Source organism: Rattus norvegicus, chromosome 13 (genome assembly GCF_021556685.1).
Source record: "Rattus norvegicus strain SHRSP/BbbUtx chromosome 13, alternate assembly SHRSP_T2T, whole genome shotgun sequence".
NCBI lineage: Eukaryota > Metazoa > Chordata > Mammalia > Rodentia > Muridae > Rattus > Rattus norvegicus.
Genome location: NC_141546.1, coordinates 92,588,897 through 92,612,289, shown reverse-complemented (window position 1 = coordinate 92,612,289; position 23,393 = coordinate 92,588,897). Strand labels below are relative to the sequence as shown.

Genomic DNA, 23,393 nt, shown 5'->3' with positions numbered 1-23,393 from the left:
CTGGTTTACCTGTGTTCTCCTGTATTTCTTTAAAGGAGTTGTTTATGTCCTTCTTAAGTTCTCTATCATCTTCATGAGATGAGAATTTAGATCTGAATCTTGCTTTATAGGTGTGTTGGGAGAATTAGGTTCTGATGTTGCCAAGTAGTATTGGTTTCTGTTGCTTTATTCTTGTGCTTGCCTCTCACCATCTGGTTATCTCTGGTGTTAACTGACCTTGCTGTCTCTGATTGGAGCCTGTCCTTCCTGTGAGCCTGTGATCCTGGATGTGTCAGATCCCCTGGGAGTTGAGCTGCTAGGGTGTTGACTGAGTGGGTTGGGATCCAGAGTAGAGGCTCGGCACCAGGTACAGGTGCAAACCGGAAGGAGTGCGGGTCTCTGGCTGGGCAGGGTATCTGGGTCCCAGGGTCTCTGAGGTCCCAGTTAAGCCCAGTATTGGAGCTCGGTTGGGGTCTCACCTATGATCCTGGATGTGTCAGAATACCCCCACAAGGCAAGCTGCAGCTGGGGTGTGGGCTCAGTTTGTTGGGATCTAGAGCAAAGGCTCTGTTCCCAGCACAGATGTAAACCAGAACTCAGGGCTTTCTCAGTCTGCTTTCTTATAGAACCCGGAATGGAAACACCCACAATGGGCTGTGCTCTCTCCCATCAATCATCAATCAAGAAATTGACCTCTAACCAGGATTGCTTACAGGTCAGTCTGGTGCATTTTCTCAGTGAGGTTTCCTTTTCCAAAAGTCACCCAAGCTTATGCCAAGGTGACACGAGAGACCAGACCAACTCCATCTTGGGTTCAGGCTCCTTAGAGAACCTGACCTAAGGCTGAATTGGAGTTCATTAACAAATCAGCACCTAATATTGATCTTTGAGTCATTCCCCAACAAGCCTACACCTAGTGTTAGTCTCTTGGTCACTCCCTAACAACCACCAATCAGGAGGAAAGAAGTTACAGTTGTACCTACTTATGAAAGTTTATGGTTTGGCTCCCAGCACTAGTCAATCATTTTAAAGGGCAACAAATTCCATAATAGCCCCAAGCTGGATATCCCCTTGCTTGTTTGCTTGCCTCTATAAATGCTTGCTTGAAACTGGGCTTGGGGCTTCACCCCCCCCCCCCCCGCGCCCCCATCCTGCTTGGTCGGAGATGAGGGAGGAGCCTACGCTCCAGCTTGAATAAAGACCTCGTGCAATTGCATTAGAATCAACTCCTTGGTGGTCTTTTGGGGTCTATGAGACAAGCACAATGGACATAAAACTAGCCAGAGCACAGGGTCTTCCCAGACTTGGGATTCTTATGACTCAGCTTCCCAAACAGAAACAGTGAGCTTATGGCACAGTGCTGGCTAGCTCCCTCTTTTAGCGGCATTGTGTGTCAGGTTCCCCCAAGGTAACTGCTGCCGAAGTGGCAGCTGTAAGAAAGGAGATAGATGGCCCCCCAAGGTAGCTGTGGGACTAGCTCCTCCCTGCACCTCTCCTGAGCCTCCATACCTCCAAGTCTCATTGCAGATAGCTTCCCCTGTCTGGTCCTGAAGGACATGACCGAGGAGGGACCATCAGTGACAGTTGACATTGTTCAAAAACCCAAAGTCAGATATTGATCGATCGATTGATTGTATATAAGCATTCAGTCTTCACGTGCATCAGTGAGAATCATGTCATGGCAGATGGTTGTGAGCCACCATGTGGTTGCTGGGAATTGAACTCAGGACCTCTGGAAGAGCAGCTAGTGCTCTGAACTGATTTCTTTAGTCTGAGAGACCTAGCCTTTTGAGAGTGATTAGCTTCTTTAAGAGGGCAGACCCATGTTCTAACAGACATAATTGCCATCAATGTAATGGATCTGGGTTGGATGTCATCGTGGAAGAGGCAAGCGAGCAGGATCTCTTTGAACAGAGTTGAGACACAGGGCTGGGAAATTAACGTACTCTGGAGGTCAGACAGTGGAGGCATTCTGCTGGGCTAGTCGGCAGAGCAAATCGCTTCTCTTAGGCATTATGGGCAGTTGTGGAGAAGAAAAGCTCTTGCGATCCACTGCCAGGACTTGGGGCTAGGAGGTGTGACAATTCACAGCACATCTGGGGTAGCAGCTGCAACAGAATTGCCACTTGGTTCAACTTGGTAACCGGCTGTCTCCAGGATCCATCCATCTTCTGCCGGGCCAAAGAGGAGGCGGAGTTAAGAAGAGATATGGCAACAACCACGGAACCTGCATCTTTCAAGTCTCTTCCTGTCACTAGTTTTTTTCAATCCCTGCAAGGATTCCACACTGGTTTTAGCAGGACAGAGGCAGCTTGGCTCCCTTCCAGTCTTTTTCAACCATAATACCTCCATGCCCTCCATAGATCAGGGAACCAACGAGGGAATCCTGCCAAGTCTTAAATATATTTGTCCCAATTACGTATTTCAGGACCGAGGAGACAATCACCACAGGAGGAACGTAGGGATGCAGGGTATAAGGGAGGGCAGCCCCTTCTGAGACAGTACAGGACACACCCAGACACCAAATTCTCAGCACAATGGAGATCTGTCACCTTAGAGGGCCAAGTGAGGGCGGGGGTGAGACTGCAAGGCAGACAGCATGCACAGTAGGAGCAAGGGAGCAATGGGGATGAACCCATCACCCCATACCCTTAAAATCCGTTTCTATGCACATTCTCCTGAGCTCAGTTCTCCGGTGTGTAGTGCACCTCTACACAGGTCCCACTGCACCTCACTTCTAGGGGGCCTGCGTCTAATATAACCTTGAGTATAACCTTGAGTCTGGTTAGAGACCTAGAGGCAAAGGCAGTTCTGCAGTGAAGGCCAAGAGGCACATTACTGCATCTGCACACAGTGCAGTATCGTGACCCCAGGCAATGTCAGAAGGTAATTCTGCAGCAGTAAGGGTAGGACTGCCTTACATCTGTTCCTGAGAGTGAGGAGGGAAGTTACTTCCTCAGGTAAGAAAACCATCAAAGTTCAGTGTTCACTGAGCTCAGCCCTCTCCAGCTGCAGGACCCCATTCTTCCAGTGTCTTCTCTCCGTGCAGACACTTTGAGCCCAGACTTAGCTGACACTGTAGGTAGCCAGCTGCAGGAGGAGGGCTTTGCAGCAGCGTTGGTTCGAGGCTGCAGGAGAGAAGGGTCTTTCTTAAGACACACTCAGAATGCTCACAGGCATGCTCAACCTTTGACATTGCCGTAGAAGTCACCTACCAAGTTCATGCTGGGAAATTAAATTAAAAAATCACACACACACACACACACACACACACACACACACACACACACACACGATCGCAGTGTAAACTTTTCAAGTTAATTAAACAAGGAAGCAAGAACATACTCTTTAGTAAGAAGTATCTTGCAGTCATTGGACTTAGATATCACCCCCCCCCCCCTCTGTGCTAAAGCATCCCTCATGCCAGCTTGAGACTAGACATGTCCAGGAAAGGGTGAGCTTTCCTCACAAGCCCATTTTACTCAGAATTCTAAAGTAGATGCCTGGACTGCACGACTATATAGAAGGGTTCATGTTGTCCCGGAACTGAAAAACTTGCTTGGGGGAAAGGCAACAGTCTGCATGCTCCCCCATGAGGAAGTCCCAAAGCAGATTTTTTTTTTTTTTCCGGAGCTGGGGACTGAACCCAGGGCCTTGCGCTTCCTAGGCAAGTGCTCTATCACTGAGCTAAATCCCCAACCCTCCCGAAGCAGATTTGATCTGACCACCACCATCCTGTTTTGGGGCCCTGAGCTGGCCCATCTGGAGTGACCACTGCCAACTAATCTTCTTCTGAGGCTTCTCTCTTTAGTTCTGTCTTTCTTTTCTTTTTCTTTTTTTTCTTTTTTTAGTCCTAGGATGTTTATTACAAAGGTAAACCCTGATCCTTGAGACTGGCTTATCGGTAGGATTTCTGGTACCGGGCACGGACACCGGGACCACCAAAGTTTTTGGATTTGCAGCGATGGGGGTCAGCTACAAGCAGGGTCCAATTGTACTGGATGAGGATATCTTTGATTTTCTTCTTGGAGGATTCATCCACATATTTTTGGTAATAAGCCACCAGGGCTTTTGAAATGGAATGCCGGATAGCATAAATTTGGGCCACATGACCACCACCGTTCACACGGACCCGGATATCCACACCAGCAAATCTCTCCTTGCCCAGAAGCAAAACAGGCTCCAGTAACTTGTACTGCGGCGTGCGCGGCTCAATCATCTCCAGCGGACGTCCATTCACCTTGATGAGCCCATTTCCTCGTTTGCAGTGGGCCACAGCTGTCCGAAGATTTGCACGGACTGCAGCGGACCCTTGGACGGCATAGCTACAGGTATGAACACGAGCTCCTCACCGCGCGGCGCCGCCCTGATTCTGTCTTTCTAATGCCCTATCTTGGGTAACCCACTGGCCTGGCCAGTCCTTCTCAGAGCTAACTACCTGTACCCAAATCTGTATTAGGAAGGGTTCTGTGGTTATTTGTCTTATGTCAATTTGGGTCCCCAAAGTAGTTTATATGAGAATGTGTCTGAATGTAAGGCATTGAGGGAACCCAGAATACTGGGGCAAGCATCAAAAAATGCTCCTTCACCAGGATCTATTTAAGTATTTAACTGGGTATTACCTCAGATGGCTCCCTGGAGAGTGCTGCCATAGTAGTCCACGAAAGAAGGTTAAGAAGTTGAAGTCTGAGGACAGGGACATGCAGGTGCTATTTTTTCTGGGTCTACTTTATTGGGTTCTTATACCTACCGCCCTTCCAACCTTTATCCCACCCCAATTCCTTCCAAGCCCCCAACACTAGGTTGAAGAGAAAGAAGACTAGAGGGGAGAGGGAACATAGACTTCTTTGGACTACTTCCTGCTTACTGGGGGGTGTCAGGTTTCTAAGGGTGAGTCCACTCTTACTCTTCAGAATATCCAGCAATCCAGCAAATGCAGCAGCAGCAGTCGCTACCGCTGCCACAGGTGCTTCTCAGGGCTCTCCCATTTATATTCTTTCCAGAATCCCCAGAAGTAAACCTTCTACAGCTGGCAAAAGTCAAGGTGAAAGACCCCAGCTTAGCAGCAGTAACGCCATTTTGCAAGGCTGTACTTAAGATGACTGGTTCAGGGAAAGGTTAGAACACTGAGTACACAGCGGCTGCCAAGCAAGATGTGTCTGGTTGAAGGCCTGGCAACAGGACGACTTCGGTTGAGCACCTGACAATGAAAAAAGCCCCGGGAGAGGTCCCACACCCTGGTGGGGGGCCGAGTCAGTCGTTATGTTCCAAGAAGGTAGCTAGGAAACTTGCCCCCGGGCTGAACCCTTGGGGGGCCGAGTCAGCCGTTATGTTTCAGGAAGGTAGCTAGGAAACTTGCCCCCGGGCTAAACCCTTGCCATATTAGAATCCACCAATTATATCCCTGTAACCATGCATCTGCTTCTGTATGCTTGCTTCTGCTCCCCAAAATCCTATAAAAGCCCATCCTTGGTTCCGTGGGGCGCGCCAGTCCCCCGAGTGACTGAAGCGCCCGCAGGTGCCTGTGCCTGTGTATCCCGACAATAAACCAAATCCTCTTGCTGATTGCATCCTGTGGTGTCTCGGTCTGGTCTTTAGAGTTGGAGGGTCTCCATCCCGAGGGAAAGTTCTCCCTGAGAGCTTTTCAAAGGGAGCGTGGGACAATCGTAGCTAATGACTGTGGACAAACCGAAGCAGCCATATATCCCACATCTGGGATTAAAGCAGAAACATACTCATGTAACATAATGTGTTTTTCAAGAAACCAAGACTCTCACTACAGGGACACACGGCCTTCCCTCAGACCCGCAGAATTGGCTGCCCTTTGGAGTCGTGGCCACTTCGAGGGTGGGCCTTCACCTGTTAATCCTCTCTGGAAGGATGGTCACACACCCAAATTCTGTCTCCTAGGTGATTCCAAAACTGGTTAGATTGACAATCAATGGCAACCGTCACACGTAGGAAGCGCCTCCCAGTGCCTTGCAGTGGCCTCCTTGGCCCAAAGTTTGTGGCACTGTTTAGGCAGGTTCTGGCAAAGAGAGCCTAGCTCCCCACAGGAGCTGCTGGGGGGGTGGGTATATCTTGTTTATAAGAAAAGGAACTAACTTATCAATAATCAGAAATATATAAGTCAAGAGCAGGAACAGGTGTGTCTACACATAAATCAAAAGTGGGAAGAAGTTTGTCTACACTCAGCTGACTTGGGTACGGTGTCACCTGACAAAGATACAAAATACAGGTTGTGGCCTGGCAAAGCCACATGAAATTTAATTACTACCTCTGGTGGCTTGGATTATTGTATGGACTCCAATTTGAAGTGCTTTTGACTTTTCCAGCCTCTTTGTGGAAGATCAGCAGTCAGTCCTTGGAGTGACCCACCGGAGAAACTTTCCAGGCTTGTGCAAGTCTTTGCACCGTTGGTGCCACGTGCCAAGCACAGCACTGGAGCCATGCTTGCAAGTTATCACAGATGACACACGATGACACAGGTTTCTCTGGGGTTCTTTTTCCTGATTTTGAAAACATTCACTGTGCGTGTGTGTGAGGCACATGTGTGCCAGTTTGCACATGGAGGTCAGAGGATGAGAGAGTCAGAGTTTGGGTCAATCTGAAGCCAGTGGGAAAATTCCACCACAAACTTCTGAGCACAGAAAGCCCCTCCCTTCCAGGAGGAGTAGAGCTAGTTTAGTGAGAATCTTCTTCCAGGGTCCTCATTAGGCCTCCAGCAGAAGGTGTGACCCAGGTTAATATGTGTACCACCATGACTGGATCTGGGACTTCTTTTGTCCCAGGCTGACCTTGACTCAGATCTCCTTGCCTTAGTCTCCTGGGATTAAAGGCATGTACCTTCCTTGTGCCCAAACTTTTCATGGTCACTATGTATGCCTCAAGATCTCCATGCCAACCAAGATCCAGGTCAGAAACTTGTCTTCTAACCTCCCAATCCAGATCACAGGTGAGCTCTCAAATTCTGGATTGTAGTTCAAACCAGATGTAGTCAAGGTGACAACCAGGACTAGCCATTATAGTCTCCCAGAAGATTATTGGCATAAGTACTGTGCCCAGCTCAACTAGACTTTTTAAAAACTACTTTTTCATTGTTGAGTGTTATCTTTCCCATTGGCTGAATGGGAGGGTCTGATTCCTTTAGTTATGAAAAATATATTTAAGGCAAGCCTCTGAGAAATTTCATTATGTGATATTGTAAGAAAATAATTGGATCGTAGAGTTTTATGATTAGCAGATGGAGAGAGGGCTGAACAGGATTTTATTTAATAAAGGTGTAATAAAGACTCTATTGTTCTTTGACATCGATAAGTTTGAACACACACATTCCTAGCAGTTCCTAGAGAGATCCTCACAGCACATACACACCTTACAGCATTCACAAAGTATTGCTTATCAGTGAGAAAGCTGCAACTGTTCAAATGTCCGCCAAAGGGAAAATGTATAAACAGAATCATGGTGTGCTTGTAGAATACAGTAGAATACAGTAGTGGAAAGAGATAGAACTATACATATTAAATATGCATGAATTATAAAAATAGAGACTTTAAAAACCATGGTATATATGAGTTAAATTTATACAAAGCTCAAAAATAGGCATATGCAGGAGATAAAACCATCAAGAAAAAGAAGACCAAAGGGACAATGTACACAAACTTCAGGATGTTGGTTCCTCTTCTGGTGGAAGGAAGAGTAGTAATGGGGGAGGGGCCTAGACATGTTCTCCAGGTCTGTTATCTAAGCTGAGTGGTGGGTACAGGATGCTGTTCATTCCATCGTCCTTTAAATGGTTCACATACATTATATACAGCCTTTCTCCACGCCCTTACTTTTCAAACAGTGCTGGGATGAACTCTGGGGCCTTGCATACACTCGTCAAGGGCACTACCACTTGTTACCCTGGGAACTACACTCGAAGCCCTAAACTCTATTGTATCCGTCACTCAAAATCAAAGTGATTTTCAAAATAGTGAATGGGACATGGAGTTGGAAAATTCTGATTGTGGAGATGGAGAGGATCCATTTTGTCATAGCAGGTCTCCAGGGAACATAATAGCTGCTGACAGGAGAGAGGAAATGCGCTGTTGAGGAACAGGGAATAATTGTTAGAGGTACAGCCTGGAGAGGTGAGGGAGGGGTGTTTTACAAAAGTAGCAAGCACCCCCTATGGTAGCACAGTGTCTCTGGATACAGACTTTAGATTAGGAGACCAGAGGCCAAGTGACCTAACATCTTTTACTGAGGCGTCAAGTGAGGGTCTCAACTGAGATATATGTGGGAAGCTGACTTCCAAGGGACCAAGAGTAGACCATGGTGCAGTGTGAGTGACCACTCACTGCTTTATGTACAGAAACAAAGTCAAGCTAACACATGCAGCATCAGCAGCCAGACTCTGATATAGTCTACATCCCAATCAGGTTAGCTTGCCAGAAAATTTTAATAAAGGGACATTGAAGTAAGTGGTGGAGGGACCAGAGGAGGAAATGACTTAGTTGCTGGCAATCAGATTTGGTTTGAGTGAGAGGAGAGATAGGTGGGTTAGAGAGGAGACATTTTTAAGTACAAGATTTAATGGCTTTGGGATCCTGCAAAGGCCAATGATTCCTTATAGAGAAGTGGATTGGGGTAAACCTAAAGGTAATGGCCAGAAATGCTTGGAATGAAGATTCCAGAACTGGCCAAGCATGGTGATGTATGCCTTTAATCCCAGCACTTGGGAGGCAGAGCAGATGGATCTCTGAGTTCAAGGCCAGGCTCGTCAACAAAGGGAGTTCCAGAACAGCTAAGGTTACACTGAGAAACCCTGTCTTGAAATAACAATTTTAGAAGTGGTCTAGAACATCCCTATAATAGGTCTCAGGTCTAAGACTGGGACAGTGGTGGATGTTATCGACTGGGGAATGATGGTGAAATGTGTGTGGATAGAATAACTATGGACATGACGATTGAGGAGTGGGAGGTGCTGGCAGCTAGAGGGCAAGGTGACAAGATGACAGAGGCAAATAGCACTTGCCATCTGTGTGGATGTGGTCACTGGGAATGAGGACAGGAAACAGCTGTGGAGGAAGACAGTGAGCAGAAGAGTGTGAAGTAGCAGGTGGCACCTGGCAGGGCTGAAGGTTCTGTAGTGGAGAAATGTCAGAAACAACAATGGAAATAGAGAACAGAGGTCCAGAGGGCTTCTCAAGACACAAGGTGTGGCTGAGAGGTACTTCTTGAAAAGTGTCACCCGGGCTAGGGAGATGGCTCAGTGGTTAAGAGCACTAGCTGCTCTTCCAGAGGTCCTGAGTTCAATTCCCAGCAACCACATGGTGGCTCACAATCATCTCTAATGGGATCTGGTGCTCTCTTCATTTACATAAAACAAATAAATCTTAAAAAAAAAAGTGTCACCCACTAAAGCATTTTTGTCTGTCATGTTGGAAGTGTCAGAAGGGACAGTAATGGTGAACAGTAACACACGAGGCTATGTGCAAGGTCCCTGGGGATGGCAGTTTGGGCAGTTTGGGTCTTCGCCATGAATGGTTGGTTGATGGACTTGTTCCTGACAGCTCAAGGTGGTTCTAGGACAGAACAGCCTGGCTTCAGCCCGGTGTTTAGAGGCATCTAGGTAAGTCTCTGAAGTCCTTGAGTCCATGTTTTACTTTGTGGTTCCTCCTTGAATAGTTTGTAGGGTTGACTCAAACTCATTAAAAACTTGGAAAATCCTCCCTCCACCTCTACTGATTCTGAGGGGGACCCATGACTAAGCCCTTCAGAGGTTCACCTCTCCAGACTGTGGACAGGAACTTAACGCCAACACACATAGCATCAGCCTTTCCCACCATTCACTTTATCCAGGAAATCTGTGTGATCTTAGGCTGAATGACCTCTCCACTGTCTTTGTGAAGCACAGGATGTCGTGATAAATGAAATGTATTTACGTGACCCACGGCAGCCCCGACTCAGGGCAGAGGTAGAACAAAAGGACTTCCCTTTTTCATTGTCCTCAATATAAGGTAGGTTTTTGTTTTTTCTTTTTAAACAAGTTGGAGGCCACACTAGGGTACTCCTGTGGTGTCTGTTTACAGATGCTGACAGAAGAGGAAGGCATGCATTTTGTACCTTTCCTGATGGCCAACTCTGGCAGCTTCTGCTCCCTTAGAGCATATTCCAGCTTTGCCATTGGAAAGTTCCAGCCCAGGTTTGAGGGTAAGTAGTCACCTAGACTGAGCACCCCCAGGTACACCAAAATGCCTTAATTTTTTTTTAATGAGTGTTTTGCCTGCATGTCTCTGTGTATAATATGAGGCCAGAGAGGCCAGAAGAGGCCATCAGATCCCCCAGATCTGGAATTACAGGAACCTAGGTCCTCTGAAGAACAGCCAGTGTTCCTAAGAGCCAGACCGCCACTCCAGTTCCAGCTGCCTTCCTTAATTTACACCACATGTGTATTCAGGACAGTCAAGCTGCCTTGAGGAGTCTGGCTTAGCAACCTGGGCAACCATACCTAAGCCCTCTGGCTCACATAGGGCCTAAAGGTAGCCTGAGATAGGTTGAGGGCTTCAGAAGCAATGTAGGCTGTCCTGATGATAAATCCCACTGCCTGCCTGAGTTTGGGAGATGAGAGAAAACAAGGAGACAGACAATGTCTTCCTCCAATTGGAGGCCCCCTGTGGATCAGAGTGAGTGCTTCCCAGTGTGAAGGCCAGAGAAGGCTTGGAGATGGCAGCCCTAACTATTCCTTGCCTCAGAGCACGGGACGGAGTCACTCCCAAGTGGGATTGTGAAATTCTTGCCAGCCAGGGCAGATCTTCAGAGCACATCGAGGCTTATCTGGTCTCTGAAAATAACCAAGCCAGTGAAGATTTCTTTAGTGTTCTGTTTTGTTTCAATATGAAGAAAAGCTATTTGCTACTAAATTATCTCTTAGAGAGCATAAGAAGTCATTAATCATCCTTAGCGCAGACTCCTGAAGTCAGAGCAAGGCCTAAACATGGGCAAACAGGGACAATTAAAAAAAACTGTCTCCAGTATTACTGGCACTCTCTTTATAGGGAAGACCCTTAGGTTGTTTTTAGCAGATCTGAGTCTATTAGGAGATTACGGTGTTAAGAGACCCACGGATGTCCCTGAGGTGAGAACAGCCTGGTTACAGTAGATCACTCTTATTTGGCGAAGAGTGGACAACCCTTGTTGGATCATTAAATTACTATTCATTTACTTGTTAACAATTTTAGGGAAAAACTTAAATTAGTGGAGGTAAATACTGAGCTAGGTACAAAGGGCCAATGGAGGTGAGAGGCAAAGTTTCAGGTTTGAGGTGCTAAACAGCAGAGGCTAACAGTAAGTACCACACAGCAGAGGCTAACAGGAAGTGCCACACAGCAGAGGCTAACAGGAAGTGAGCATCAGCACTCAGGCTCCCACTTAATGCTGAAAGGTGGGGAGAGTCTTCCAGTCAGCACTCTGCCTCCATTCCCCAGAAATCTGGGCTGCCACTTGCTGCCTGTGCGCTCTCTGATGGCCAATGTGTTGGCCCAGGGACGGAGCCCAAGAGTCCTTACTGTTTGAGCAAGGGAAGCTGTGGATACAAGGCGTGACAGAGGAACCTGGCCCACTCCCGCAGAGCAGATGGAATTCTTGGATTGTACAAATAACCCCTTCCCAGCACAAATACAGAACAGTGGTGTCTCTTAGAGGTCACAAAGAACTATAAACATTTCTTATAAAAGTAGTTTTTAATAAATCGATGTATTCCAATGTTGTGACATGATAACCCAATGCTATATCAAGGTAGCAAAAGGGAGGGAGAGCTCTTGGTGTTTTAGAGACACTGTGAGTGACAGTACACTTGCAGTCATCCTCACAGAAATTCTCTTCAGGTCCATGAAGATTTGTTGACAGCCGTCCCACTTGTTGACAGCGGAGATGTGTGTGAACAGACCAAGCAGACAACGAAAGTCTAACAACCAAGCAACACTTTCAAACCATACTGGCCCAAATGGGATGGCCACTGCTGAAAAAACTAACTTTTAAAATTAGTCATTTAAGGAAAACAGCATACACCAAAGCTGCAGTAAAGACATAATGGAGCCACAGGACGACACAATGGTTAGAGCTGAGAAGCAGTGAACGTGTTTCTACCCGTCTTCTGATGGAAGAAGCCATGGGAAAGAGTCCTGCTGCTGTCTGCGGTGCCTGACCACACACACACACACACACACACACACACACACACACACACACACACGCACATGCACACACGCACACAGACGCACCAGGCTATCTATCGATGGACTAAACCTGGGGTTCCCTGCTCTGTAAGATGCTGGTGATGGGTAGCTATGCTATTGCTGTGAGTCAGAGCAAGAGTTGGCTGGAGGTCAGGCCTCGAGGACAATCACCGCCTTCCACAGCCCCATAAGCCACAATCTAAAGCCAATGCCCCCAGTGAGGATTTAAAAGCCCAAGCGTATTTAAAACAAGCACCAGAACCCAGCTACCTGATCTTTCACTGCTATTACTGTTTGAACACCTACCAGGAGAAACAGTTCACTTGGTTGCAACTACAAAAGCTGTATCTGACTCCCGGGATCACATGTGAATTCATGACTCGGGTTCTGACTTAGGGGTTTTCTTAGGAGTTCATGCTGAGAACAAGATTGTTTCTTCTGAGGGCAAGACAAGCAAAGTTAATTAACCCATTCTTAATTTGCACTGTAGAGAAGGTTTCACTAAATGAGATTCTCTTCCTCTTAACCTCAGGTACACTAAAGTGCAAAGAATCGTGTGTCCTGACTCTCAGGTGACCTGCACACACGCTGTTTATCTCCTACAAGACTTTTACACTACTTCAAATTGCAAATATCACAGTCAGGTGTGAGAACAGCAAGTCACTCGTGTGTGTGCTGAGCTGCTGAACTATGGGTGAGCAGAGAGATGTTCCTGGCTATTTACCGAGAAATGTCTAACTGAGGGGCCATTCCCTTGGGTCAAAACATTTTTATATCTCATAGAAACACCATGATCCACACGATTAATAAAACAAACAAACAGAAAACCCCAAGTCAACTCCTACTAAGCTGGGCTGAGGGCTTGGGCTTTTGTAGTGAACACCTCTTGGGAGCATTAGTGTCTTGTCCTCAGTCTTCTTTTCAGAACTGAACTACGTCAACTCTTCATAAAGACCACAATCCCACAATCCTGTCTTGCTGCACGTTTCCTAAAACAAATGCACCCCCCCCCCGCCCCCTGGCAGAGTAACCTGCAGCAACTTTCTTCTCTGGAACGGAACAGTCAAACAGCACAAAGTGTCAAATAACCCAAGGTTTACTTTCCCTATAAAGAGAGTGTGCTTACGTTAATAAGTATCAATCAAAATCAGCTCATGGCAAAGTTAAAGATGTCATTTACTCAAAGACATGTATCGTCCTCACACAGACTGTGGCTCCCACACTAACCTTGCATCGGAAGCTGCAGTCAGTACCTGGGATGTTCCTATGTTGCATCCACTTACACACTCACTCTTAAGGCAGAACATTGATTGTGACGTAATGATTGGTTCTACATCCAAGGCTCACTGGGGGTTGGACTCTAACAGATGACTTCCTTGCTAAAGACTTATCTGTAGCACAACTTCCTCCTAAGGGTATGTTATGTAAGAGATGTACATTGAGAACATAAAAAGATGAATTTAAGACACAAAAATATGATTTTTAACAAGTTATCAATGAAAATAGAATCTCTATTATGAGGTGCAACCACTCCCCCATGAACTAAAACTCCAACAAGCCATTTCTGATATGGTGTACACAAGTATTAAATGTTAGGTGTGTTTCAGATTCTAGTTTTCAATGTCCAGTATAAAAGGTAGTCTGGCTAGTTAAAAAGCAGTTTAATGTCAGTTTAGACTGCTGCTCAGGAAGCTAGGTTAGGATACTCCCAGCCCACCAAAAATATCCTGTACAGGGAGGAGTTTAGAATGTACTAAAGTAAAAATGAGGCCCCTCTGTAAGACATGTGCAAACCACTCATCGTTATAAGAGTGTCTTCCATGAACACATCTTCATTAAAGGGTCAGAGGCATCTAGCCGGCAGACACGACACCCCCCCCCTGCTGAGCAGGTGTGTTTGGGATGAAACCAGTTGCTCCATGGGCACCTTGGGGAATGTGCTGCTCGGAACAGGAAGGAGGTGTGGAAAGGAGCTGACCTGGGGCCCAAGGAGCCCTCTGGCCATGTGTGCTCCTTCACATGAGGCCAGCTGGCACTCCTGTGTCTGGGTGCCAAATGGGACTCTAAGGGACAGCCTGTGAGCAGGTGATGAGACCTGCAGTCGTGAGAGCCTTCTCTTGTGCCCACTATTAGGCCGTGGCTCTGCAGCTGTCAGGAAGTGTACAGAGATGGTCTGCCTCACGTCTGAAGAGGAGGATACTCTTCCTTCACGGTGGCAGAAGTCCATGCAAGATTTGTAAACAGTGGTACAAAATACTGTAAACGTAATTTAACAGAGCTCGTATAAAACAGAGGAAGTGAATCCAAATTTACAAGTGGGTTAAAAAGAAAAGAGAAGAGGGCAGCTTCGTACGAAGTTCTCCCTCCTGTGCCGAGTGATTTTTTTTCTTTTTTGTTTTTGATTACAAATATAATCCTGAGCTGAAAAACTGGGATTTGGGGGAGAGCCATCTTTGCATACAAAATATCCAAAGGACATTTACTCTATTTTCTTTTTCTCTAGTGACACTCAACTGCCAGAGACCGTTCTGAAGGCAGACGGCAGAGATCATAATTATAGTTTAGTGTGACGCCCAGTTCTGCCTCCAGCTGCAGCACTTGCCATGGCAGTGGATGCGGCTGCGTCCTCTGCTTCTTCCAGTTCATCCTGGAGTTCTTGGCTGACACTAGACTGCAGTGCCGCAGGAGTGAGCCACTCCTTTGGGAGGCAACTCTGTAGAAAGGGTATACAGGAGCTGAAGTAGGCCAGCCGGTTGATCCAGCGAGGAATCTCTTTCCCACAGAGAATCTATGGAGGAGAGAGCTCTGTGTTAGGAAGAAGAGATCAGTGCCAATGGTATGACTAAGGGGTGGATGCTGTAGAGAAAATACACTGCGGACCAGCTTATGCTGAGAAGCAGGGCCTTAACGCAGGAGCTGGACCCTTCCACAGCCCGGTCCTTCTTAAAGTGGTGTACTTTTTACATTTTTGAAGTCAAGCCAATTCCCATTGGCTTCTGTCTCCTTGAGCTACTGTGAAACATGTAAAATTACTTTTAAACAGTACAGAAGGAAGGAGGCTTGTTAGTACAAGCTATTAGAGTAGAGTAGCCTCGCGCTGTTAGAAGAGTCAGCCTTGGGTATCTCCCTGTTGTTCTGTTTCTCAGTTCTTTTATACTGTCTTCTAGTTTCTACCACCCACATCCCCTTCAGCTGCAGCCTATGCTTTCACCCATCACCCATCACCCATTTGTTTCTAGGAAGCTCAGCGGGTTCTAGAGGCCCTGAGGAACACAAGACCCACGGTCCCTGGCAGCAGGGGGCCATGGTCAGCACAAGGCCTGGAGGCCTGGCTAGCCTTTGGCCTGAGGACTCTAGGGGTACAAGTAGGTGTCAGCTGGACTCCTTGGCTATAACCTGCTGTGCTCCTCTGCTGGCTTTTTATTCTTTACAGGTCCTTAAGGGAGTCTTGTCCCTCTTAGGTCAGAGAGTGAGAGGCAGGCCAATGACAATGTTTACTTTACCCTCTTACCTTCTTGGCTCTCACACATATAAAAAAAATGGGCTTAACTGAGTCCATGCTCCACTGCCACTTTGACAGTTTGTCTCTAGTCATACTAAAGATTATGATCATGTGATATGAAGCTAGTATTTTAAAATATTTGAAAATACTAGAGGTTTCAAAGTTTCTTACATCAAAGAGGTAGCTGACATTTACAAAGCTGGCAACTGTACAACACAATCTTAAGATTCAGAAGTGTCCTTAGTTCTTCTTCTCTTCTAGCTAAGAGGAAGATGGGTGCCTTCACTTACTCAGGCAGTATGTTCCGACCAGTTTTGATTGCCCAGCACCTATCACATTCCCTAAACTGGAGTGTAAGTTACCATTTGGGCGCTGAGGATTAAACTTTGGTTCCCTTGGGAGAGCAGCTAGTGCTCTTAACTCCTAAGAGTTAAAAACTCTGGGTCAAAGCCCATTAGTAGGTTATTAGCATTGTAAACATATTTTTAAAAAATGAAGCAGACTATTAATAGTGCGGTAACTGTGATACTTATCTTCTGTGCATTTGTAGACACAGGTCATAACACGTTTTTACCATGGCTATTCATCAGGCAGTATTTAGTTTATACCGTATGACGCACAATGCTGTCACTTGGACCAACCACCAAACAGAAAAGCCTCTGGGCAGGTCTGTGAGGGATTATCCAGCAGGTTAGATCACTGAGGGGAGAAGACACCCTCACTCGGACAGCACCACCCATATGCTGGAGTCCCAGACACTGCACAAAAAGGAGAAAGGAGACTCTGCTCCTGACTTCACGTGCAGTACAACTGTGGTCCAAGGGCAGGCTGCATCCTCCTCAGCTAGCAGCAGAACTGGTGATACGAGCCACATAAAACTGGTTCCTCAGGCATCAGATGTCTAACTACAGATCATGGAGTCTATACTATGGTTTCAGAAAGCTGACGAGGGCAGGCAATGTATGGTGGGGTAGAGTTCCTGAGAGGCCAACCTGGATGAAGCTGTGACGGTGAACCCTAGTTTGTAATGGGGACCCCAGTTAGTTGGAGATGCCAGAATCTGGGAGTTCCCTTAGGAATGCTGCATGCACGAGGTGGAACTGGCACCAGAGAGAACACATGTGCGGAGGCAACAGAGCTGGGGAAGTGGACTCTCCAGCCCTTTGGGTCGTGAATGAGTCCGTCAGGAGTCCCTAACGCCAGAGATGGTGCTGGGGGTTAGGTGTTTTCCTTGGTCCTGGTCTGACCATTTTTTGTTACGCTCCACTTTAAACTGGAGTGTTTATTCTGAGCCGCTCCACTGTGTGCTGTCAGTGGGAACTTGATTTTATGTGAGAAAAGCTCACAGTTTAGAGATCAGAGTTATACTTTGAGCTGGTGTTGGAACAGCCCAAGACTATAGGGACTTCTGAAGTCAACTGAATAGATTTTGCATTATGAAATGTTGTGAGCGTCTCGGGACAAGGAGCTTGAATATCAATGCAACAAGGAGCAAACACATGAAAGTTAATATTGTCAACTTATGAGACTGAAGGTAAGTAAACAGATAAACCTCTCTGAGGGACTAGGTCACTGGGACAAATGTGGGCAGCACAATCCATGCACTGGAGTCCAGGATACCAAAGTGAGCTGAGTGCCAGGGACCACTTCTCTCTCCTTTCTGACTGTGGATGCAATGTCATCAGAGGTCCCAGGAGGTTCCTGCTGCCACTCGTCCCCTACCACGAGGGACTTGCACGTGAACTAAACTATAAATCAAAATAAATTCTGTTTGTTTGTTTGATAGAGTCTCTCTACATCGTCCTGGATGGCCTGGGACTATATATAGACCAGGCTGGCCTCAATCTCACAGATATCTGCCTGCCTCTGCCTTCTGAAGCCAGCAGTAAGAAATTAGTTGAATATTATACTGTCACAAGAGGACTGTTCAGCTGAGAAAAGAAATGAGAAACATTTCCATATACTGCTGCTGAATGAACTCTAGGACATAAATGGCTTCCCTTATCTGATGTTGTAGTTTCAGTTCTGACTTGTCAACTTTGAGTCTAAAGAACGTTTTTAAGAGTGACTGCATCATGCTGGGCCTGATGGCATATGCCTTTAATCCCAACACTTGGGAGGCAGAGGCAGAGACAGGTAGATCTCTGTGAGTTCAAACCCACCTCCCTCTCACCCCAAAACCCTTTCTCTGTATAACTATGTGCATAGCATTATGATGTTTTGTCGTTAAATTTCATGGCAGGTATTTATGTGTAATGGTTTGAATGAGAACTGTTCTTATAGTCTTGGGCACTTGAATACTCAGTCCTGTTGGTGGTAGTGTTAGCAAGGCTCAGGAGGTGTGGCCTTGCTGGAGGAGGAACTATGCCTCGAGGGGCGGGTTCAGAGCTTAACACCTCGCCCACTCCCAGTGTGCTTTTTCCCTGTTTGGAGCCTGTGGTTCAAGTTGTGAGCTTGTAGCACCCAGTTCCTGTCATCATGCCTGCTTCCTGCTGCCATGCCCCCTCACCACAACGGACTCTTACTCTCTGGAACCACAAGCCAAGTGAACCCTACCTCCTAAGTTGCTTAGATCATGGTGTTTTATCACAGTAACAGAAAAGTAACTAAAACATCACGTATACAAAAAATACAATAAAGGCAGGTATGATGACGAAGGCCTTTAATCTCAGGACTCAGGAGGCAGAGGCAGGCGGATCTCTGATTTCAAGGCCATACTGGTCTACAGAACAAGTTCCAGGACAACCAGGGCTACACAGAGAAACCCTGTCTTCAAACCAAAACCAAAACCAAAAAAGGGAAAGAAAGAAAAGAGAAGGAAAAGGTTTCATCGAGTTAAGGTTTCAAAGTTCATGTACTAAGTGTGGCTGTTAGCTCAGGGCACTACTGAAAGGCACAGCACTTAGAAGGGGGAGGGCCTAGTAGGAGGAGGTAGGTTGGGGGGTAGGGACACCTCTGACAGGACAGGAGACAGCAGCTCCTTCCCCAGCTTTTCTCTTTCTTGGTGACTGGACTTCGTTCTGCGTAGTTGCCACAAAGACAAACTGGTGCCAGAGGCCCCGAACAATGAATGGCACTCCACTATGAATGGAAATATGTCTTTTCCTTAGGTATCTGCAACAGGTATAGAATGCTAACATAGAATGCAATCAAATGAGTAAAAGGTAATTATTTGTAATCAATCTACCCACTACAAAAGAATGACCAAAATCACCACTTCAACTCTGATGACTCTAAAATTGCCAACTCTGGAACAATCAGCCACATTGGATAAAGAAATACAGTAATTTTATGCACTGAACAATTAGGGGAAAAACACCAAGGTTGAACACAGTGATAGAGAAGTGTACCAGGAAAGCATTATGTGAAGAACGTTTAAGAATGAAATCGAGCTGGGTGGTGTGGTGCACACCTTTAATCCCAGCACTATGGAGGCAGGCACAGGCAGATCTCTGAGAGTTCAAGGCCAGCCTGGTCTACAGAGTGAATTCCAAGACAACCAGAACAACACAGAGAAACCGTCTTGAAAAACAAAACAAAACAGAACCCAAAACAGCCAAGCAGCTCGAGGCCTGCCTCACCTCTGACAGGGCGGAGGAGAAGTGGTTGCAGTTCTTGTGCATCAGATGGTAGGCGTTGCCTTTGTACTCTTTCCCCAGCTCTTCCACAATCTTTTCTATGTCATCTTCCAGGAAGTCCGTACTCCCTAGAACAACAGCTTCTCTTAAAGAACAACAACAAAAACCCAAATAAACAACACAAAACAAAGTTGGGTGAGTTTTGCTTATATATTTTATTTATAATAAGCATAATTAAATGCATATTTACTTCAGGCATAGTGGAATAAATAATATAGGGCTGACATATTTAGATTAAAGGTAAGTGGGATACTTAAAATTTTCAATGATTTTAGTTTCTATTTTGCTTTATGAAACATATTATTAGAGAACCATATTTAAAGCTAAAAATATCCCAGCTAAATACTGGGGCTAACCATATTTTCATGAAAAAAGACCTTTGGTGTTAACTGTTCTTGTGCTACGCTGAGGCAAGTCCTAAGATCCTTCAAAACAGCAAATGTAAACACGCCAGTATATTTCCTGGAAAATGTAGCAGAAATTACTCAATAAAAGACAGAATTTTATATATAAGCTAGTTGTAAAAAAAAAAAATCTAAAAATTATTAGAACATCACTTTATCTGGCACAGTTTATGCCATTTTACCTGGCATTGTTATGTACAAATGTTTTAACCCAGTGCTGAGGTACAAGGGCTATGTGCTCAGAAGTGTTGTAGCCCTATTCTGAGTTATCTGTTTTATTCTGGGAAATCACTAGTACAGACCCAGAAGTTTCTTTAAAGTTTCCTGAAATGAAGACTCTAAGCATCATTTTAGATTTAACAATTAAGGAATAAAAAGGATGACTAAGTGGGCTGGAGAGATGGCTCAGCGGTTAAGAGCACTGACTGCTCTTCCAGAGGTCCTGAGTTCAATTCCCAGCAACCACATGGTGGCTCACAACCATCTGTAATGAGATCTGATGCCCTCTTCTGGTGTGTCTGAAGACAGCTACAGTGTACACACACACACACACACACACACACACACACACACACACACACACACACACACACACACACACACAGTAAATAATAAAATCTAAAACAATAAAAAGGTTGACTAAGAAAGGGGAAGGCCCAGACAGCCTGCTGGTTTAGGATTTCCCCTGCACTGATGCTATCGGTACCAGTTTCCAGGTTAATCAGTTCGGTTATTCTGAATTTACAAGTGTTTCTTTCATTGGGGAAATAGAGATTTTATAGTAGGTCGTAATAAAAATCCCACCTTATTCACTCTCCCTCAGAAATAGGGAGCTTAGGCAGGAGATCCTTAGGCAGGAGTTTCCTAAGGCAGAATTCCTAAGCTAAACAAAGACAACTGTATTTGAGAAGCAGACAAAAAACAACAGAGATCCTGAACAAGAGCGAGACGGGCTTTCCAGACATTATTTCATTTTCCATTTTTATGTAACAACTCAGTTCAATTTAATTTAAACAAAGTGTCAGCCATTAAACCATATTTAAGACTATTTAATTTTCTAAATATTTTATCTACAGGATATACTCTTTATACCCCCAAACTAACTCTGCCACCTACAACAGTGTAACAGAAATTACCCTCCCTACTTACTTAAATTTAAATGTTTCTCCTAGCTCAGCAGCATTTCCTGGGGAAATTTCAAATATTCCAGAAAAAGGATAAGGATGGCCACCATAAGCGAATTCTGAAAAGATACAAGGCGAAATGTAATCAGAATGCTAAACCAGCCTTAAAATACTACGAAAATAATATAATCTGAATAATTTTCAGCGTATAAAGTACTTTTGGCAAGGTCCTGTTTATGTATCACCTATACAGACACTTCAAAATGCTTGTGACTGCGCTAATACTGCTCTGAACCTACAATGGCAGGAGAGTGACCACTCTCTGTGGTGCCACCACCCCAGAAGGCCAGCAGCTCAGGACCTGACTGGAGAAACTGAGACGTGCGTTGTTTTGGTTTTGTGTGCCCCACGCTGGGCTGCAGGCATCCACCCAACCTGAACTACACTGGATTAGGGGGAAACACTACTGCACCAAGCATGGTGTGTGTCTATATTCTTAGCTCTCAGGAGGCAGGAGATTGTGAGTTCTAGGCTAGACTGGGTTACTCCTCCTGAGTTCCAGGCAAGTCTGAACGATATATAACCCCAGACCCTGTCTGAAACAAAACAAACATCAAACCTGAATCACAGTAAGGTGCCAATTATTAATATATAGCCATCCCCACATTCTTCACAGCAAGTCTTACAGGAAGGAGGGCACTATCTGTCCATTCTAATACAGGCACTTCCGGTCAAATGTGCTCATCCACAGCAGAAATGCCGATAGTTTCAAATCAGGAAAGAACCAAAATTTCTGGCTTCCATTCTGGTTTCTCATTTAGATATTAAGTATTAAAATCTTAGTAGAATAAGCAATTCCAATACTTAAGTTAACCCTCTCACTTAAGATTTACTAAATTAAAGGCCCTGGGTTCGGTCCCCAGCTCCGAAAAACAGAACCAAAAAAAAAAAAAAAAAAAAAAAAAGATTTACTAAATTACTGGATGTGTGGTGCATGCCTGTAACTCAGAGCTAGAGGAGAGGAGGTAGGAAGACTATTAAAGCTTGAGGACAGTTTGGTCTACAGTGTGAGTTCCAGATGGGTCAGAGCTACATAGCAACATTGTCTCAAAATACTTAACTAAATGGATACATTTGTTAAATATGTAGTCTTAAAGATTTATTTATTTATTATATATAAGTACACTGTAACTGTCTTCAGATACACCAGAAGAGGGCATCAGATCTCCTTACAGATGGTTGTGAGCCACCATGTGGTTGCTGGGAATTGAACTCATGACCTCTGGAAGAGCAGTCGGGTGCTCTTAACCGCTGAGCCATCTCTCCAGCCCAAATATGTAGTCTTAAGACAAAATAGGAAAAAACAAGGCAGATGAGGTTTAGTTTTTCAGATTTAAATTTTACTTGAATGTGTGTGTGTGTGTGTGTGTGTGTGTGTGTGTGTGTGTGTGTGTGTATCTAGATGTATATGCCACCGAGTATGTGCTGACACCTACAGAGGGCAGAAGACGACAATGGATGTCCTGGAACTAGAGTCCCAGTTAGTTCGGAACTGTAGCCCCCACCTCCACACTCAAGACAGCAGAGCTCTGGTCCTCTGGAATAGCAGGAAGTACTCTTAACCATGAAACTCCCAAGTTTAACGTGTCATTCACACATTCTGTAGCCTTTTTTTTTTTTTAAATGATGTAGATCACTTAATTTTGAAATATACACTAGCTACTTTTTCTTTTTTTAAAGAAAGGATTTTGTTAGGTACCCTAGGCTGACCTGATTAACTATATAGCCCAGGCCAGCCTTGAACTTGTCATTCTCTAGTCTCTGCTCCCTAAATGCCGAGACTGTAGGTGTTCACTTCTACGCCTGCTCTAAAGTTTGTCTCTTTGGTCTTCATGTACGAATTCATTCTGGCCTCAAACCCACAATCTTTTTTCCTTAGTGCTGGGATAGAACCACATTTTACACACACCACCACACCACCACCACCACCACCACCACCACCACCACCACCACCACCACCACCACCACCACCACCACCACCACGTCCTGTTTCTCTCTAAGAGTCAGTTAATTTTTCTATATAACTTTTAATTAAAATATTATATATGCTGAGGTTGGATTTGGTAAGAACCAGTTTCTCTGTGTAGCTCTGATGTCCTTGGACTTAGAGGTCTGTCTGCCTCTACCACCACCTGGCTTCACACTTGGAGTTTTAGGAAGATAAAGGTCCTTTCCATGAACATGTTTTGAATCATATTTTTGTTTTTAAATTATTTTATGAGTGGAGTACATACTATATACAGGTATAGAGCACTGAACTTTTTTAAGAACATTTGAGTTCAAATCCTAGGTCTGTGAGTTATTAGCAGTATGAATGGTGGCAGGAGAACCTCAATTTGTTTTTCTAAAAAGGCCACATTCTCCTACCTCATGGCGTGATCATATAGTTGTAAAGTTCACAACACTATGGAAACCATAACATATAATTTAGATTTAACCAAAAAGGAGTAACACAACTTAGGCAA

At 45.3% G+C, this 23,393-nt stretch overlaps 1 protein-coding gene and 1 pseudogene across 10 annotated transcripts in view; both read right to left on the bottom strand.

Annotated features, from left to right (window-relative positions):
* Positions 1-1,919: 1,919 nt before the first annotated feature.
* Positions 1,920-4,389, bottom strand: Rps16-ps3 (ribosomal protein S16, pseudogene 3; annotated as a pseudogene). Its single transcript, XR_015636198.1, has one exon. The product of XR_015636198.1 is annotated as a ribosomal protein S16, pseudogene 3 (transcript).
* Positions 4,390-11,686: 7,297 nt separating this feature from the next.
* The window catches only part of Desi2 (desumoylating isopeptidase 2), a 44,861-nt gene continuing 33,154 nt past the window's right edge, over positions 11,687-23,393 (bottom strand). For 4 of the 9 annotated variants that reach the window (XM_087580314.1, XM_087580316.1, XM_087580317.1 and 1 more), the window contains 3 exons: positions 20,894-20,987; positions 19,284-19,425; positions 11,687-14,988 (listed from right to left, as the gene is read on the bottom strand). In XM_087580314.1, coding sequence (XP_087436440.1) covers positions 14,755-14,988; positions 19,284-19,425; positions 20,894-20,987 — 470 coding nt within the window. In that variant the 3' untranslated portion in view covers positions 11,687-14,754. Of the gene's footprint in view, positions 14,989-18,352; positions 18,817-19,283; positions 19,426-20,893; positions 20,988-23,393 lie in introns of those variants that run through there. The other 5 variants (XM_087580321.1, XM_087580320.1, XM_087580319.1 and 2 more) reach the window with 3 other exon arrangements.